The 19,865-nt window shown below is 41.0% G+C and overlaps 1 protein-coding gene across 1 annotated transcript; it reads left to right on the top strand.

The window, feature by feature from the left end:
- Positions 1–2,573: 2,573 nt before the first annotated feature.
- LOC114051933 (promethin-like) lies at positions 2,574–19,631 on the top strand. The gene is made up of 5 exons (XM_027874352.1): positions 2,574–2,663; positions 4,614–4,798; positions 11,651–11,819; positions 13,262–13,400; positions 18,738–19,631. The coding sequence occupies exons 2-5, from the start codon at positions 4,703–4,705 to the stop codon at positions 18,814–18,816; spliced, it is 483 nt and encodes a 160-aa protein (XP_027730153.1). The 5' UTR covers positions 2,574–2,663; positions 4,614–4,702; the 3' UTR covers positions 18,817–19,631.
- Positions 19,632–19,865: the final 234 nt, after the last annotated feature.

Below are 19,865 nucleotides of genomic sequence, written 5' to 3'. Positions count from 1 at the left end.
TGTTGGCCCACTCCAGACTACTTAATATTTCTTTCACTATTGCATCTAGCCCACCCCAGACTACTTACAACTCCTTAATTCTATCTAGATCCTTTCAATGCCTTTTTTTTGTATATAAGCATCAGTCTCACCCCCATTAAGTTGCAGATTCCCTAAGAATGTTGCCAGCTCCTATTGGTGTTAAAATAAACCTTGTCATTTGACTGGAAGAAGGTTTGAGTTTCTGAATTAATTCCAGGCGGATGCCATCCTGTACCCTGACATTTCAATGTTCCCAGCAACCCCAAACCACATCACTCACACTAGAATTTTAACAATCTGCTCTCACGTTTCAGATGGCTCCAGCACAACCCTGCTTCCAGCTTTAGATATGATTTTGTGATATACAACATTAACAGTTAATAATGAACTACTTCTCCTGTAATCAGTGTATCCAGGGCTTTAGGACACTCACTGGCCTTCTCTGTCTTTACAAAAATTTAGGGTGAGAAACCAGGATGCAATGTATCTTAGCCTTAGATAAATTTTATCTCCTGCCTTTGCAGATAACCCTTTGTGCCCAGATTAGGCTTCAAATCTTGGTATTTTCTTCTAATACTACATACTTGTCCAGTGAGATTCAACACTTACATAAGGTGTGAGTAGCTAAGACAATCATTCTTCTTGGTCCCAGTGCAAGTTCTATCTTATATTCTAAGGAGATGGTGGTGGTGGAGGTAGTGGTAAGCAAAATATTAAAGGGAGAAGAGGGGGGGTGAGAGAAAAAGTACTGATGATGGGGCATTGTGGCCAAAGTCTGAACCTTCTCCAGGAGGGAAATGAAGCATGGCTGGCCTGGGCATATCTCTAAAATGGAGATCTCTCCCCACAAATTTCACACACATCTCTCTCCCAACCCCCCCCCCCCCAAAGGAACTTCTCCATCAGGAGAAGCTCCACTCTCTTCAATGGCTGAGGGAAGTTCCAGGGTAAGAAGGCAACTAAGTCATGGTCATAGTGGCAAAGTCCAGGAGCATCTGAAGCACAGGAGAGAGCAGAATTATAACAGAAAGAAAGGTTTCTCCTTAAAGATAACTTAAGTTCTCTTACCACCAAATATCAAATAAGGTTTGTAAAGCATTGGGTCTTCACAATCTCAATTTGTCCTGATAACAATGTATGGGTGAGGTAGTTGCAAGTGTTATTTCGAAGATGAAGAAATTGAAATTCAGAGAGGTTAAGGGACAAGCCCAAGGTCACATGGTTAATAAGTGGTGGAGCCTGGCTCTTAGATCTAGTGTTCAATTCATGAAAGGATGTTTTTCTCACTAGACCTACTGAACTCATCTGCTCATATATAGAGGAACAGGGGGATGTTGTGGAAGGAGTTCAGGACCTGGAGAGGCAGTGTGGTGTCAAATAATGGGGTGCTGGACCTAAAGTTCAAATCCTGTCTCCCATACGGATGGTTTCTGGATCCATGGGCAAGATGCAATACATTTAATTCTCCGACTGTCTCAGTTCACAGCCATTTCCTACCCAGGCCTGTCTTTCAGATTGGCCCCTTCTTATCTCTCCAATCCTACTCCACTCCAAGTACCCATAATTCAGTAACATTGGCCTCTTGGCGGCTCCTCAAATGTAATAATTGATCAATCTTCTGACTGAGCGCTTTCACTCCCCTGCCTGGAATCCCTCCTCATCTCTACTGCCTAGCCTTCCAGGCTTTCTTCAACTGTCACAAACTCTGTTGTTTGTATCTTCTTATCTCCCCCATTAGGCCGTGAGTTTCATGAAAACAAGGGACTGTCTTTTACCTTTCTTTGTATTTCCAGAGTTTAGCCATACCTGGCACGGGGTAGGAGCTTAATAAATTTTAATAAATGCTTGACTTGACTAGGCAGTAGGCGAACACACACACACACACACACACACAGACATAGACACAGACACACACACACACACACACACACCCCAAGACGTTGGGAGGAGCATCTGAAGGCTCAGAATTCTCCCTTTAGAGATGAATTCCTTTAGGCTCCTTCCCAGTCCTCTCTTAAGAAAACAAGTACTACTCAGTAAGTTGTTACTGAATTATTTGGTACTCTGGTTTCTCGACTGAGGTCCTGCAGAGAGGTGACTGAAAGGGACTACGCCATGAATAAAGACGAAGCAGACGAGCCAACACGCCAAGTTAACCCTCCACGGACCCGCCGCCACCATCCGTGGTGAGCATCGGCTGCCTCCCCCGGACCATCCCAGCCCCGCTGCTCCGCAGGCTCTCGCTGGCCCCAAACCTCGCTGGCTCCTCCCTGCGCTCTCAGTCACCGCGTTGCACTCGGACCCGGGCTGCCCACAGGGCCTCCAAACTGACTGCCGCCCAGGCTCGGGTAGAACTCTTCTTTCTGGCCAGGCTAAGGAAGATCTAGGGGAGAAGGGGCGGTGCCGACTGCAGGAGGCGGATTGGGCGGGGAAGGGGTCGGAGAGAAGCCGAGGCCGGCTGTCACCCAGCTCCCGCCCCCTGCGTGTGTCTGCTTTGGCTCGGGCCTCTACTCCTCCTCCTTTGCTGTCTGTCCGCCTCCACCCGCGCGCAGCGTAGGGCCCCTTGGTTCTCTGCTCCGCTGGCCAATACAGGTGGGCAACGGGGTCTCGGAAGCTGGAGCTGCGGAAGGAATCCACACCAGGTGAGAGTCCTGGATATCTGATCTGGGAAGGGAGAGAACCCGGAGAGCTGGGACGCACTGGATGCCTCCATCTCCCCACCCCCCAGAACAAAACGAAACACATTGTGTTTAGGAAAAGGATGACTACTTCCTCAATCTCTTCTCTCTCCCTGTGGCCCTAAAGGGAGCCTGGGATCTTTCCTCACAGTAATTTTGGGGCTCTGTGGGAACTGAGAGGCCCTGAGCTGGGTCTTGGGTTTGGCAAGGAGGAAATACTGGTATTTAAGGATCTAAGAAGGGAGAAGTACAACAGGGAGCCCTGGTTCTCCTTTCTCAATTAGAAAGATCTCATTCCTACCCCAGTCCAGTCTCAGCACTGAGCTCTGGATTAGAATGTTGTTGGGGTGACAGTTTGGCCCCCAGGAGAAGGGTAGAGTCAGGGAGAGAAACAGACAGTATTTACTTTGGGGCTCAGGAATGAGAGTAGGATGTTGGCATCCCTCCCTGAACACTAACTTACAAAATTTGTCAAGAGACAAATTGATAAGGCCTTGTCTTCTCTCTCTGGGGGTTGGGTTATTGTTGCCTGTGGGAGCTGCTGGGGTTTATTCCTTCTTTTTGGATAAAATGGCCTAGCCAGGCCTTCTTAACCTGGGGTTCATGAAATTTTTATACCTATGCATGTACATGCATATGTACACACATGTATATAAATACACACGTGTAACATGAACATGTAAACATTGCATATATTTCTGTATTATTTATAAATAACTATGTATGTATATATGAAACTATTTCAATATTAGTTTCCTTTGTAATTCTATGTATTTGTCTTCATGCATTTAAAAACATTTTTTCTGAGGAGTCCATAAGCTTGCCAAAGGGTCCTTGACACACACACACACACAAAAAGGTTAAAAATTCACTGTATAGATATCAAAGGTTGAGTAATAAGAGATCCTAGGAAGAGGGGTGGGTGTTGATACAGGTATGGGCTTGGTGACAAATGGGGAGAGGAAAACTTTATTGATGTAATAGTTCAGTTTCTCAGCTCCTGAAGAAGTAGCTTGGGGAGGACAAGGCTGCCTAGAAGTGAAATGAGATAAACCCAGTTGATAGGATGCCCCTAAACCTGGAGCTATTGCTGAAGTATTGTTTTAAGCAAACCTGAGTTGAAAATCTAGACTTGATGCATTAAGATAAGTTAGAAGGGAACATTTGCTTTATATAATGATTTTTTTTTTGCTTTATTGTTTATTTACTGTACCAAATGTCCCTAGTACATATGGAATATGATACGATTTATAGAAATCTAGTTTATATGAGAGGAATTCAGTGAATACTTGTTGATCAGTAGCTCTTAGGAGCTTATTTACTTGGTAATGTTAGATACACCACTACTGAATTTGACTTTTTAATGTAAAAGGGCTTTAGAAATCAAATAAATCTTGAATAAGCTTGGGAACTGCTCAAGTAGAACAGGACTTGAGATAAGATCACTTTCGGGTTGATATTACAAACCAAGTGGATCACTTGGGGTGAGATGGGGAGAAAGAGGATGAGCCTGGTTATTGGCTCAACTCACCTTTGTACCATTCAGGTTTGAAGTCAATTCATTTCTTAATGGGTATGTATTGAATACGTACCATGAGGCTAGCATAGTGCTGTGAGTACAGTCAGTTTTTAGAGATATTGAGAAGACTGGGTACATAGAACAATTAGAACTTAAATTCAAGACAATATAAATCTAGTACTTAAATATGTAGTATGTATAATAAATGGCAGGGGGAGTCCAGAAAGGTCTAGAAAGTCTAGAAAGAAAGATCAGGGTCAGTGGGAATTGTCAGATAGGTTCTTCATGAAGGAAAATAGGACCTTAGAGATTATGCTCAGCAACTACAGCACTTTGATCTGATTTGTTGCAGACTCTTAATTGATTAAGAACTACCATTCTTCCCTTGCTTACAGCAAGAAGTAAACAGAGACATGTGAAATACAGAGTTGGGTTATTTTGTTTGCCACCTCATTGAGGAAGCTTGAGCAGGTAGGAAAGAAGGATGGTGAAAATGGAGACTTCCAGTACATCCAGAGATTTACAGGAGCTACAGAAGAAGCTAGCTTCATTGATCAATTCCATCCAGAGTAACTCCAAGGTGAGTTTGAATCATCTGCAGGCTGCCCAGTGCTAGAACATGACCCTTTATCGTAGGATTTAGAGCTGGAATGAATGTTTATAGATCATCTAAACCACTGGTTCCCAATGTTTTTTGTTCTATGTTGTTTCAACAACAGAAGTGTGTTGTAATCTCCCCCAGGGTAATTTTAATATGCTACTCATAATATTCTATAATTATTTACTGCCTCAGGAGGCATTAAAGAATTTTAGTGTGAACCTGTTGGACCATATACAAACCACCATTTGGGTTTGCAAACCAATAAATGGGAACCCCTGATCTAACCCAACCGCATCACTTTATGAACGAAGAAATTTAGTCCCAGAGAAGTAACACATATAGTACTAGATTTGAACCCAAGTTCTCTCATTTCAAATCTAGTGTTCTTTAAACTTGTAATTTTTTCCCCTATTTTAGAAGGTAGGTCCTTGTGAATAAGTCAGCCCCTTCCAAATGAGGGGCCAGACCTATTAGAAACTCTAGTCTGGTTGTGAGGTTTAATGTCTGTTCATTGTCCTTCAGTTTAATGTAGAGACAGTGGAAACAGTGTACTGGAGAGAAAGCTGGTCTTGGAGCCTAGAACACCTGGGTTCAAGGTCTGCCTCTCATACATATTGGCTTTGGGACCAGGCAGGTCATCTAAAATCTCAATGCTCTAAGCACTCTTTAGGAGTATAAATTGCAGAGAACTTGCTAATCTGATTTCGTAGAAGGAGTTCCCTCATCCAATTTTTTTGTTCATTCTTTTCAGTTGTGTCCAACTTCATGACCCCATTTGGGGTTTTATCGGCAAAGATGCTCGAGCCTTTTCCTTCTCTAGCTCATTTTACAGATGAGGAAAGTGAGGTAAACAGGGTTAAGTGACTTGCCCAATGACTTGACTAGCTGTCACACAACTAGTAAGTATCTGAGGCCAGATTTGAAATCAGGAAGATGAGTCTTCCTGACTCTAGGCCTGGCACTTTATGCACTATGGCACCACCTAGCCGCCCTCCTCATCCAGTAGCTCACAGATGAAATCATAAGTCTCTATCTCTACCCTATGGAGAAAGACCTTATCTCTTGCAAAGGCATGACTTTTTGGTAAAGAGAGAAATCAAGAAAGAAGCAATTTGTAAACTTTGGTTGCTTGGCATTTTCTACTCAGTCTTCAGCAGCTCAGAATTCAGAGTGATGGGGTTGGGTTTTGCTACATTTGCCAATATACACACACACACAGTGGAATTCGTCAGGCAATAAATATTTGGTCTGGGTAACTCCTAGCCAAGCTAGGCCTCTGTTTAGGATCCAGAGTGAAGGCTGAGAGTACCCAGATAGGCAAGTAAGGCCAGATGTCCCCTAAACATCCAGGAACAATCCCTTTTCCAAGGCTAGTTTTTAGGATTTTATAAAGCTCTCTGAATTGCAGAAAAAATAACTGGTTTCATGTCATTTGCGCATTTGTTTTGCACATCAACAATTGACATATATAGCTTGGAAGTTTTCAAAGGTCTTCCTTCACAATGACCTTGTGAAGTAAATTGTGCAAGTATTATCTTCATTTTACAGCTGAGGAAACTGAGGCTTGGAGACATGAGGTGACTTGCTGAGTCACAGCTAAGAAGTGTCAGAGTCAGAGTTTGAATCAAGGTGTCCAACTTGGTCTATTCTTCAAGGGCAGGGACTGTTTTTGCTTTTCTCTGCTTCCTCAGTGCCTGGCACATAGTAAATACTAATAAATGTTTATCTGTTAATTGGTTTCATCATATTATGATGCCTCTCAATTTTGTCTCTCATTGCAGAAAAATCTACTGATTTTTCATGTTGTGGATTATTAGAGGCAAATGTTTTAAATCTTGAGAGGCAGTGCTTTAGAGGAGAAAAGGGTTTGGTCCTACTTCTGCTCTATCACTAGTTGGGGGGACCAGGCAGCTTTCTAAATTAAAGAACATGTGACAATCTGCATTGGCAGCAGAAGTAACTCAGTGGAAGCTACCAACACTGATGAAATCACAGGTCTGGTTACAAAAAAAATAAGACTTAAACTGGCTTTCCTTGTCACCTAGAAACTTTCTGTTCTCTATCCCCTATCTCTCCAGTATTATCAATAAGTGTGGGCTTAGGGAACTCAGACTCTTTTAAAGATTAGTCCTGGGGAGAGAACAATTACGTCAACTAAGTGTGTTGCAAAAATCCTTATTTTGATGGCTATCATCAGTAATTTCTTAGATTTTTAAAAATTCTCTAGACCAGTCCTTCCTTCCATTAGAGACAAAAAGGTGTGGTCGAAAAGTGTTGAATTTTGGAGTTATTAGTTCTGGATTCAAATCTTGACTCTCTCACTACCTGTATTATTTGGCGTTAGTGGATAGTGCTTTCTCATTTGACCATTCTTTGGCAAGTCACTTTAATCTCTGTGTCTCAATTTCCTCATATGTAAAATGGAGATATTAATATTTGTACTATCTCTCTTACCCTATTGTAAGCAATGAGTTAATGAATGAGTAAAATAGAATTTATAAAGCCCTTACTGTGTGTGAAGCACCAGGGATACAAATCATCCTTACTTACAAGACAGTCCTTGCTCTCATGGGGTTCACCTTCCAATAAAAAGACATTATGGATATGGTTCATTTTCAAGTCAAAAGGAAAGGTCTTATGGTCCCTCGGTACAGCAGCATCTTCTTTGGTATCATTTCTACTGAGAAAAACATATTAATTTCTGACTTTAAACAATTTCACACTGCCAAGATCTTTGGTGTCCAGAACAGTCTTTTCTGGATCTTCTGCAGCCATCCTCTACTGAATCAGTTGCATATGCAGCCACATCTCTATGGAGATTGCTTCCTGGGGTGATGGCTTTGTGGGCTGGGCCGGAAACAGACCACCATATCTGGGGGTTGCTGCCACTGCCAGGATCCTTGGGCTAACCTGGCTGTTGGTGCGCAGTTGGTCAGTAGTTGGTGTTGGCTGATAAGGGTCTCATTTGATTCTCACAACAACCCTGGGAGGTAGGTGCTGTTATTATCCCCTGACTCGGCCAGGATCACGCAGCTAATAAGTGTCTTGAGAGCTGGACCTGTATTTTGCTTCATTTTGTATCCCCAGCGTTTAGCATAGTTCTCTGCACTGTGCTAACTACTATAGTAGTTGCTTAATAAATATATACATCATAATACATACATTTTGCTGGGAGATAGGAAGGGGGAAATGGGTGTGTACTGAGAGGTTGAAGTCACTCTCCTGTAGTCACACAGCCCCTGTGTGGTAGAAATAGAAATTGGACCCTGTGATCCGCAGTCAGAGGCCAGCTCTCACCATGTTGTCATGCTGCTCTTAATAGGAAATCCATAATTGTTAATAATAGAAAATTTAAGGGTGTTTAAGGTGTCAGCCTACAAAGTTCGTCTAAGAAAGATAAATACAATGAGGTTGTAGCCATGTTTATTTCTCTTAAAGAGCGCAACATGCATGTGTCCATGCATGACAGCTGCAGTTTGGAACTGAGCTCCCTTTGGGGTTAGGGTTAGTACCCTTTCAACAGGGGCTGACATCACTCAATGATCATCTCACCCCTGGACCGAGAAAAGATCTCTATACTAAACCACTCCCAGCTATACCAGACCACTCCCAGCCTTGGGCTATGTACACAAAAGAATCTGTCTCTACCCAAGTTTACGTATTCCCTACCTTAGATTAAATTACTTACCAGCTTGGGTGGGGGCTGACCAGGATAAGGAGAGTAAATGCAATCTCATTATCAGTAATAGATCCTTCTGAAGAACAACTGAACTTAAAGTCAGGACTTTGCAAGAAAGGGGTTGGGGGAAGCTCTGAATCTCCAAGATATTGGTTATTAATAATCATTTTTCACAAAGGTTACCCCCTATCTTCTGGGGATGACATTATAGAAGAAATTACTATATTCTTCCCACCAAATATAGTGGTATTTGCATATAGTGGGGCTACTATATGCAAAGCATTGTGCTAGAGACAGATTCTGGGCTAAATAGAGTGTGAAGCTTCTCTAACCCAAGCAGACATTTCTGACATTCTGTCTCTCTCTCTCTCTCTTTTTTTTTTAAAGCTTTACTTTTGTCTCTGGGTCTGTGTTATGGTTTATTCAGTGAACAGTTATAGGACCGAAATGGAAATGTCAGAGCTAAAAATCAATCCTACCATCCCTTCCCCTGACCCTGTGCTAACTGAGGCAGATGTCACAATTGCCTTCACTTGCTAAGGGGGACTAATTAAAAGTGTAGATATAATGCAAACCTATCACTACTACTGGAAGAACAGTTTACTATTATTCTCTTTCTGCCAGGCATCAGTGATGTGGTATAAAAAGGACAGCACATTGTAATTTGGCTGGTCTTTGCTAATGGCAGCAATAAAAAACAACTGTAAACAAACAAAACATTATGCAATGCTTTAGGGCGGGATGGATTTAGTGACCAGTCTCTTGCCTTCCTTTACTTGGAAAGTAAGATGTTAAAGGAAAATAGAGTTGGAAAAATGTAATGTGAGATGGTTTATTAAACATCCTGGTTTATTAATCATTCTCCCACCCCATCCCAAGTTGCCCCAAGATATTTGCTTATTATTCTGACAAGTTATTGGCTGCGTGTTGCTTCTACTTTTATTGCTGACCAGAATAGAAACTCCTTGGTTTCAGTTTGATTCTAGAGGCAATGGACAGCCATTAGAATTTGAGTAGGGAAATGTTGTGGTCACACCTGCACTTTAGGAAAAGACACTTTGGCAGGTGGGTGTATCTTGGATTAATTCAATTTAAGAAACATTATATAAACATTACATAAATATTATATAAATGTATTGTGTAAATTCTCATTTTATAAATAAGAAAAAGGAAGATAGTACCTATTCTCAAGGAGTTGACAATCTAACAAGGGAAGACAACCCACCTGAAGAAGAGGGTGGGTTGGGAACCAGGAAGGGCGAGGGGGCATCTTGCTCTGCAGAGTTGAAACCAGGCAGAACTGCAAGTGCAAAGTGGAATGAGTCGGAAGTCTAATTTCTACCCTGCAATCATAAGAGAGAGAAAACTGAGAGAGATGGTATCAGGCTTGAATTTGCAGTACGGTGATGAGATTAGAAGCTGTGAGCTTATCTTGGGAAGGGCAGCTTGTTCTGGGGAGTTGAAACCAGGCCCAGCTGCAGGTGCAAGTGGAGTGAGGATTAGAGGCAATAAACCTGAGGAATGGAAACCAAGATGTTGCATAGTTCTGAGAGAAGTGATGAGAGCCTGAAGACCCGAGGAGGAGGAGGAGAAAAGGGGACAGATGTGAGATGTTTGGGTGTATCCCCAAGGAGAATACAAACTCCTTGAGGGCAGGCCCTGTTTTGTTTCTTTGGGTTTTATATCCCCTGTACCTAGCAAAGTACCTCATACCAACCATATCGATTTAGAGCTGAAAGGAACCTTCATGGTAATTGAGGCCAACTTTGCTTTTGGCAGTTACGGAAACCAAAGCCCAAATAAGTGAGGTGACATGTTAAACACAACATCACACAGGTATTAAATGGCAGAGACAGGATTCAAACTCAGGTTCTCAGACTCCCAATCCAACACTCTTTCCACCACACTTTGCTTGGTAAGTGTTTATATTGAATCAGATTTATAGAGTATCTTCTGACAGGGGTCTACTAACTACAGTCAGTTAACCCCTCGGTGCCCCAGGAAACTCTTTAAAACTCTTAAGTAATAGATGAGTTGTTGATCTGTATGTGTGGAAGGTGTTATTCTGAATTTCTGACATGATTATAAATATAGGTAGGGGGAGTTTCCATACTGTGAATTTTCTACATCATAATAGCTAACATTTATATAGTACCTTGGGGCAGCTAGGTGGCACAGTGGATAGAGCTTCTGGACCTGGAATCAGGAAGACTCATTTTTCTGGGTTCAAATCCAGCCTCAGACACTTACTGGCTGTGTGACCTTGGGCAAGTCACTTAACCTTGTTTACCTCAGTTTTCTCATCTCTTATTTAAGCTGGAAATGGCAGGCCACTTGAATCACGAAGAGTCAGATGATGACTGAAAATGACTGAACAACAACAGCTCCATTCAGTGTGCATCTGCTTTGTTTCCAGTAGTTATTGTTTTTGTTATTGTTGCTTAGGTACACTCCAAGAAGCTGTAGCACAGGTAGCAGCCACAGCCTGGTAAACCTATCCCCAGTAAAACTATCTTGGCAGATAAGCTAAATCAGGTTGAGGGTAACCAACAGGTCTCAGACCCATCAGTGAGTTAGGGTGCTGCCTATCCCACACATTGAAGAATTCCCGTCAGAATGGGTGGATGAGAACAATGTTCCAGCAGTCATGAAAGTGGCTGAAGCAAGTGCTGTGGAGCACTTAGATCTTGGTCAGACATTGAAGATGCCAAAGTCACCTACTGCATCCCAGGCCATCAGCTATTGTCCTGACTTTTATCTTGCCACTGGACTTCAATGACTCTGGAAGAGAGAGTGAAGCTGATGACTTGGTGCAGCTCTGCCTCACTAAATCCAATTCAACATCGCATGTCGTTGGTCCTCTTTGAGACAAACGGCAACCAACAGGTTCAGACCACACAATGCTACCTCAAAAAACCCCAAACCCTTTCTTTGGCCTAAGTTTTAGACTGCCTCTTTGACTTTGTCACATCCATTAGGACATTCCACACTCATAGTTTGGTTGATTACCCAGACCTCTTTGATTATTTGACCTGGAGTAGAATCATGTCAGGAATATGACTAGGAGAAAAGGCCTTGAGATGCTGCCTCCCCAAAGTAGTTAAAATAACCTGACTTTGTATGTAGTAACTCTGTGTCCCCTTTGTCCACAGGTGATTGCTTTTATGAACTCTCCAGTTGGTCAATACCTGGATAAACATCCCTTTGTTGCCTTAACTTTGCTGATGTTCGTTGTGGTATCTGCCATTCCCGTTGGATTTTTCCTGCTGTTTGTGGTCCTGATGTCTCTGGCTGCCTGTGTTGGGGTTATATTAGTGGAAGGTATTTCATATTTTCTCTCCATAAAATAGGTTAGTCATAGGATCCTAAATGTAGAGTTGGAAGGAACCTTACAGATCATCTATCAATCAATCAATATTTATTAGGTGCCTACTTTGTGCCAGGCACTGTGTTAAGCACTGGGGATATAAAAAGAGGCAAAAGACAGTCCCTGCCCTGAAGGAACTTACAATCTAATAGGTGTGACAACATGCCATCAAATATATACAAAGCAAACTATATAAAAGATAAATAGGAAATAGTTAGCAGAGGGAAGGCACTAGAATTAAGAGGGGGTGGGGGGCAGCTAGGTGGCACAGTGGATAGAGTGCCAGCCCTGGAGTCAGGAGGACCTAAATTCAAATCCAGCCTCAGACACTTACTAGCTCTGTGACCCTGGACAAGTCACCTAACCCCTATTGACTGGAAAAAGAAAAAAAAAAGAGAAAGAGAAGATGGGAAAGGTTTCCTGTAAAAGATGGGATTTTAGTTGGAACTTAAAGGAAGCCAGGAAAGTCTAGTCCAATACCCTCAGTTTTACAAAAGAAACTGAGTCCCAGAGGTTAAGTGACTTGCATAAGGCCACTCAGTTGAACAACATTTATTGAGCACTTATTGTATGCAGTATTATGTCTGTTCTAGTCAAAATCTCTTAGACCAAGTGCTTCTGATTAAGCTCAGAACTTCCTTTTATTCTTTTATCTTCCACTCATACAGTTCTTGATGCAGATTAGAAATTATTTGTTATGATGGAATCCTTACGGACCAGTCCTAGCTGTTTGACCTTGAAGAGAGGATTTTATATCTCTCTGTGCTATTTCTTTATAATTTTTTTTCTTTATTTTTCTCTAGAAGGTACCTAGGAAAGCATTCTAGCCCAGAGGTGGGGAACCTGTGGCCTCAAGGCCCTCAAGTATGGGCCTTTGACTGAATCCAGACTTCACAGAACAAATCCCCTTAATAAAAGGATTTGTTTTGTAAAACTTGGACTCAGTCAAAGGGCCACACTTGAGGACCTAGAGGGCCACATGTGGCCTTGAGGCCACAGGTTCCTGAGTCCTGTCTAGACTTTTCAGAAGGCAAATACTCTGAAAATGTAAGGTATCCATTTTTATACTCTGCCTTCCTTCCTCCTTTTTTTTTTTTTTTTGGCTAGGCAATGGGGTTAAATGACTTGCCCAGGGTCACACAGCTAGTGTCAAGTGTCTGAGGCAGGATTTGAACTCAGGTCCTCCTGACTCCAGGGGTGGTGCTCTATCTACTGTGCCACCTAGCTGCCACTCCTTCCTCCTCCTTCCCCCTGCCAGAGGGGCAGGTGAGAACTCTGTAACTAAGGCCCAGTCAGCATCAAAGAATATTGATCACAACTTTGTGTCATTGGGTCCAAACATAGTCCTTGTAACTTGACTGAGCCCTCTCATACCTGGCATTTCTCCCCTCTCCAGGTGTCGTTATTTCTGTAGGTGGCCTCATGCTGCTCTGTGTGCTGTGTGGCTTGGGTTTCGTGTCACTGGCCATGTCTGGGACGGTCAGTGTGTGTTACGTGGTCTTCTCGAGCCTCATCCACTATTGGTTCTCTTTCGGGTAAATATTAACATAAGAATGTAACTTCCTTGTTTGAAGATCTTAAAAAATATGTATAACAACTTCTAATTGCTCTCTAGATCAGGAGTCCTTAACCTAGTGTCTGTGAGCTTTTAAGAAAAAACTTGCGTAACTGTATTTTATAATAATTGGTTTCCTTTGTGATTTTATGTCTTTTATTTTATGTATTGAGAAACATTATTTTGAGAAGGGGTCCATAGGCTTCCCTAGACTTCCCAAGGAGTCCATGACACAAAAATGGTTAAGAATTTTTGGAAGGTCCGGGTGCTTCCTATCACATGCCACATATCAAGTCCAGGAGGAATTTATAATGTCAGTTGGGTCACTTCCATGTTTATATGGAAAGAGTACTTCCAAAGGCCCATTCTTGCTCTAAATCTAGGATCCATTTGTTTTATAACTAACTAATCAACAATCATTTATTAGGCTCCTACTATGTTCCACATACTGTATTAGGCAAAGACAAAAATGAAATTTCCTGCCTTAGGAGCTTAGGAAAACAACATGCATACACATGAGGATATATGAAATAAATACAAAGGAACTTTTCAGGGAGGAGGCAGTAATAGCTGGGAGCTTGGGTGATCAGGAAAGGCCTCATGGTAGGAAGTGGCATTTGCGTTGAATTTTGAAGCAGAGAGGGGATTCCAAGAGGCAAATGTGAATAGGGATGCATTCTACTCATGAGGCACAGCCTGTGCAAAGACACGGAGAAGGCAGATGAAATGTTATGTGCCAAATAGCAAGAAGGCCACTTTAGCTGGACTGAAGGGTATGTGAAGGGGGAGTAATATTATATATTATATGTTTATTTTATTAATGCCATATGTTTTTAATATTCTAATTTATTATATTTAATTTATTTATTAAATATTTTAATATTTATTAACTTTATTGATGCTGTTTATTAAATATTAAATAATTGATTATTTAATGTAATATATTGATATAATTATGTATTATGTATTAATATACCATACAGATTATATTAAGTAATTGATATATGGTTTTTAATAGATATTTTCCATTATTACATCAATCAGAATGGAGATGGGAATAGAAATCATCAAACGCATCAGACCCATTAAATGTAATTGAGGAATTTTAAGTTCTTCATCATCCCTGAGCAAAATGCCCTAGCAGCAGCCCTAATGGGAGTATCTTTAAATATATAGAGTAGCAGTAGGCAGCATGGTATTGGAGAACTGGCCTTGGACTCAGGAGGTCCTAAGTTCAGGTACTACCTCTGACACATACTAGACAAGACAACTTGTGTGTGTGTGTGTGTGTGTGTGTGTGTGTGTGTGTTCCTTATAAGTTCTGGGTTTCCTAATCCCAGAGCCCCACTCTGATGATTTGGGTTCCCAGAACAAGACCATATCTCTCTTCTCATGGTTTCAGGGGTACCCCTGAGAGATTGGAGGTGTCCTTCTAATGCTATTGGCTTGAATCCTCTTTCTCGTGTGGTCTACTCAATATCGATGCTATTTCAGTTAATACCTCCCATATATCAATGATACTGTCTACTAATTAGGACCTTAGTTTCATTTAATCAATTAATAACAATTAGTTGTATAAAAGGATATTTACTGAGAAGATATAATAAGTAAAAAACCATAAAACATCCCCTAGCTCCCCCTAGTTGGGGGCCCATTCTCCCCATACCTCCTTGGTCCCTGAGTTTCTTAGTGTTTGTTACGAAGCATTTGCCCCACCAAATTCATTTCTATGCACAGCTTAGCAAGTAAATGAAGTAAAGAGCATCTCCATTGCTAGTCAAGTTCATTGCTGAGCTGGATCTCATAAATGACTCCTTATGGATAGCATACTATGGCATGGGCTCCCATCCCTGGACCTTCTGAGACCTTACAAAGTCATAACCTACTCCTTTCCATCTGCAATACTGCTTTACTTAAGAGCAGGAAAGAATAAACTGAAAGAGTCAGAGAAATAATAATAATGGTTAATATCTATATAGCACTTACTATGTGCCAGGCACTGTACTAAGCACTTTACAAATATCTCGTTTGATCCTCACAACAACCCTGGAAGTGGGTGCTGTTATTATCCCCATTTTGCAGATGAGGAAACTGAGGTAGTCAGCAGTTAAGTGACTTGCCCCCCATTGGTACGAGACTTAGTGTGGACATCTGATTGGCTTTATAGCCCTACTATTGCTAGGAACTGCTGAGCTCAAGTGATGCAGTAGGTTCCATCCTCCCCAGTAGCAGGGATTATAGGAGTGCGTGACCTTGACTGCCAGATTTGGTACCTTTGGAATGCATATCCAGTTCTCACTCAGCAGTCGGTCAAGAGAACATTTCTTTACCGCATGGTTGACCAACCAGAAACAGTCATAGAATACCCATGTATGCTCTGAAGTAGAGATTAAGGCTCCTTCATTCCATGTCAGGGATTGAGCCTTCATTGGCCAGTCCTCTGTTACAGGCATATACAGGCATACCTTGGAGATATTTGCAGGTTTGGTTCTAAACCAAACAATAAAGTGAATATTGCAATAAAGCAAGTCATGTTAATTTTTTGGTTTCCCAGTACATATAAAATTTATGCTTATACTATAGTGTAGTCTATTAAGTGTAGAATAGTATTATGTCTAAAAAACAATGTACGTACCTTAATTTAAAAAATACTCTATTGTCAAAAAAATTGCTAACCATCGTCTGAGCTTTCAGTGAATTATAATTTTTTTTAACATGGTGGAAGGTCCTACCTCGATGTTGGTGGCTGCTGACTGATCAGGTGGTGGTTGCTGAAGACTGGGGTGACTGTGGCATCCTAAAATAAGACAACATTGAAATTTGCTGCATTGATTCTTCCTTTCACTTGAACACTTAGAGGCCATTATAGGGCTTTTAATTGGTCTAATTTCAATATTGTTGTGTCTCAGGGAATAGGGAAGCCTGAAAAGATGGAGAAAGATAGGGGAACAGTGGGCCAGTGAAGCAGACAGAACACACACAACATTTATCAAGTTTGCTATTTCACAGTTCGTGGTGCCCCAAAACAATTACAATGGTAACATCAAAGATCACTTATCACAGATCACCATAACAGATGTAATAATAATAATGACAAAGTTTGAAATATTGTGAGAATTACCAAAATGTGACACAGGGACCTGATATGAGTACATGATGTTAGAAAAATGGTGCTGTGTAGGGTTGTCACAAACCTTTACTTGTAAAAAATGCAACATCTATAAAGTGCAGTAAAGCAAAACACAATAAGAAGAGGTATGCATGTATGCCTATATGCATTACATATGTGTACATCTATTTACAACACGTTCATGTATATACATATACACACATACATAACAATCTTTCCACTTCCTCGGATAATCGCATAGTTTAGTGAGAAGATTCAAAGAGCATCAGATTTGAAATCTGTTCAAATCCCTCCTCAGACATAGCTGTGTGATTATAGACAAATCACAGCCTCTTAAGTGCCTCAGTTTCCTTTTCTGTAAATTGGAGTTAATATTTGTATTGCTTACTTCACAGGGTTGTTGAGGAAAACCTGAAATTGTTTATTCCCAGCTCTGAGTCTCCAGGAAGAGAAAGTTTATGTTTTTGTACTATTTTTATTTGTTTTGTTTTTTGGGACAAGAAAGTAGAAGATGGGCAGGAGAGAAAATAAATGCTTGTTATTTGAAAAAAAAAAAAGTAAAGAAAGAGAAAAAGCCTTCCTCTTCCACCACACCTTCGTTCCTCAGAGGTCATCTTTCACTCCTCCCATCAGATTCTAGTCTTTGGGAACTTCTGGACAACTCCCACTCTTGGGCTGTCACCAGCAGGCAGTAGAGAAGTAAAGAAACCCTAAGCTCTCCTGTGTTCTCATCACCTCCCTTCTCTGTCACTTTCGTTATTGCTCTGTAGCAACTACTTGAGATTGGAGGTGAGATTGCGCTGGTCTTTCAGCCAGGTCTGTGGTCTTTGAGATTTGCAGAGAAAGTATACCATTTCTCGACAAGGAAGAGATGCATGGAGTCCTATAGAAATACTGCCCAATTTTCTTTTCTCCAATCAAGCCACACTGACCCAGAGTACTCTTATTTCAGGCTGAGGTTTTGGAAGCTTAACTACTGTGCATGCTCACAGGTACTCCACTCAGTAGCCAGAATGTAGAAAAAAATAAAATTCTTGCTTCACCTTGTAGCAGTCCTTTTGGGGATTTGTTCTGTAAAACTTGTATGCAGTCAAAAGGCCACACCCAAAGACCTAGAAGGCTACAAGTGGCTTTGAGGCTGAAGGTTCCCCACCCCTGATCCAGTGCTTAGCATAATACCTGACTTAATCTATATTATAATAATAATAATAGCAACAGTTGCTAACATTTATGTAGTGCTTACTATATGCCAGGCACTATTCTAAGCAATTTGCAGTTATTATATCATTTGATCCTCACAACAACCCTGGGAAGTAAGTGCTATTATTATCCTCATTGTACAGATGAAGAAGCTGGGGCCAACAGGTTAAGTGACTTGCCCAGGGTCACACAGCTAGTAAGTGTCTGAAGCCAGATTTGAACTCAGGAAGATGGGTCTTCCTGACTCTAGGCTAGCACTCTATCCACTGCGCCACCTAGCTGCCTTACTATACTACTTCAATAATTAAGAGTTCACCATGATATCTGTATAGAATAATTTAGATGTGATTTTATCTATATACAAGAGAAACATTGTATCTTATCTTTAAAATAGTGAAGATGCCATAGGAGTAAAATATTGAGATTCATGTAACCTTATTATCATTTCTTGTCAGTCTGAATGGCAAAATACAAAGACTAAATAATGTACCCCAAACTGAAGGACTGGGAACACTAATCTCTACACTTATCCCTAACACTAATTCATTATGTAGTTTAAGCAATTCATTAGAAATTTAATGATAATAATAATAATAATAATAATGGCTAGCATTTATATGGTACTTCAAGGTTTGCAAAGTACTTTATAAATATTATCTCATTTGATCTTCGCAACAATACTGGGAGGTTGGTGCTATGATTATCCTCATCTTACCGATGAGGAAACTGAGGCAGGCAGCAGTTAAGTCACTTGCCCAGGGTCACACAGCAAGTAAGTCTCTGAGGATGAATTTGAACTCAGGTCTTCCTGACTCCAGGTCTAGTGTTTGGTCCACTGTGCCACCTAGCTGCCTGTAAAATGGGTCCAACAGTGACAACCTGCCTCAGGTTCATGGTTGCAAGAAGTGGCAAGGAAAGCTCAGTATTTAGTTACGTACACTCTAACAAAGTCTTAGAGCTGACTCTTTCCTTCTCTTTATTCTGCAGCTCACTGAAGCATCATCAGATCCTTGGAAACAAGTGCCCAAAGACTGTCCAATATCCCAACTCTACCAGGCACGACTGAGTGAAACCAGTACTTTGTTTTAAAGGCTTTGGGAGATATGCTGTGTTCACGATATTGGATTATGGCTTTTGTCAGGGTGCAGGACTAATAGGATTGGTAGGTGATCACCACTTTAGAAATATTATTTAGTATTTTCAGGATTGATTGATTCACAGGTTCCTTCAGGTAGTGATACAGCAACAGTTGGGAAGGCTTTGTCATGGGGCCATACCCACAAGAGCACTACCAGCAAGTCTTAGAAATGACACAACACCCTCCCTTTCCGCATCCCTCTTCAAACAATAAGTAAAAAAATAAAACAGTAAGCAAAAGAGTAAAAATTCCTCTCCTAGACAGGGAGGCTGCTAGTACTCTGAAAAAACCCAAACCTAAGCCTTAGGACTTACCTCTAGGAGCCCAACTTGTATAGATGTGGAACTTTATTCAAAGCAGATTGGCAATTGATTGTGTCCTCTTCCATTTGGAGTCTGGGGACAGACAGAGAAAGAGATGCTTAAACCTTAATTGCTTTTATCAGAATAATAACATTTAGATACATCAGCAGCCACTTATTTAAGACTAAAATTCTGTCACTGGAATTTATTGTGAAAGATATTTGACTAAAACGAATACACTCCAAACATGTACTGTTTATCTTTTTTAATGGTTAAAAAAAACCAAAAAAACACTTGTGCATTGTTTTTTGGTATTGTTTCAAAGTTTACTCTATTAGTCCATTTCCTGGAAAATGTATGTAAAAGGACATACTTTAGCACCTCTGTTCCTGTGGTAATGCATTATTTGCCATGTTACTTTATTAAACTAAATTCTATTTATTTACTTTGTCTTTTAATCTCTTCTAAGTGGGGACTTGGTTGCTAGCCAGTGTCTCCATAGAACTAAATAGTCTGCATTTAAGAGAAGCTGGTCAGTCTTTGTTGATTTCACTACAGAGGCTGCTTTAATTAATTTCATAATATTGAACTCAATTTATGACTCCTAGCTTTTCTGTCTCCTCTTTACTGTAACTCAGGGGTTCTTAACCTTTTTTTTTGTGAAATGGACTGTTT

This window comes from Vombatus ursinus, unplaced genomic scaffold (assembly GCF_900497805.2).
Source record: "Vombatus ursinus unplaced genomic scaffold, bare-nosed wombat genome assembly UNPS02014807.1, whole genome shotgun sequence".
NCBI classification, from domain to species: Eukaryota; Metazoa; Chordata; class Mammalia; order Diprotodontia; family Vombatidae; genus Vombatus; species Vombatus ursinus.
Note: the sequence above shows the minus strand (reverse complement) of the source record. Positions and strands in the feature narration are given on the sequence as shown.

Bases quoted from the DNA above. Each gene is read 5' to 3' on its own strand.
- LOC114051933 (XM_027874352.1), top strand. From the start codon at position 4,703: ATGGTGAAAATGGAGACTTCCAGTACATCCAGAGATTTACAGGAGCTA. The intron at 11,820-13,261 runs GTATTTCATATT...TCCCCTCTCCAG, and splicing joins TGGGGTTATATTAGTGGAAG to GTGTCGTTATTTCTGTAGGT. The intron at 13,401-18,737 runs GTAAATATTAAC...TTTATTCTGCAG, and splicing joins CACTATTGGTTCTCTTTCGG to CTCACTGAAGCATCATCAGA.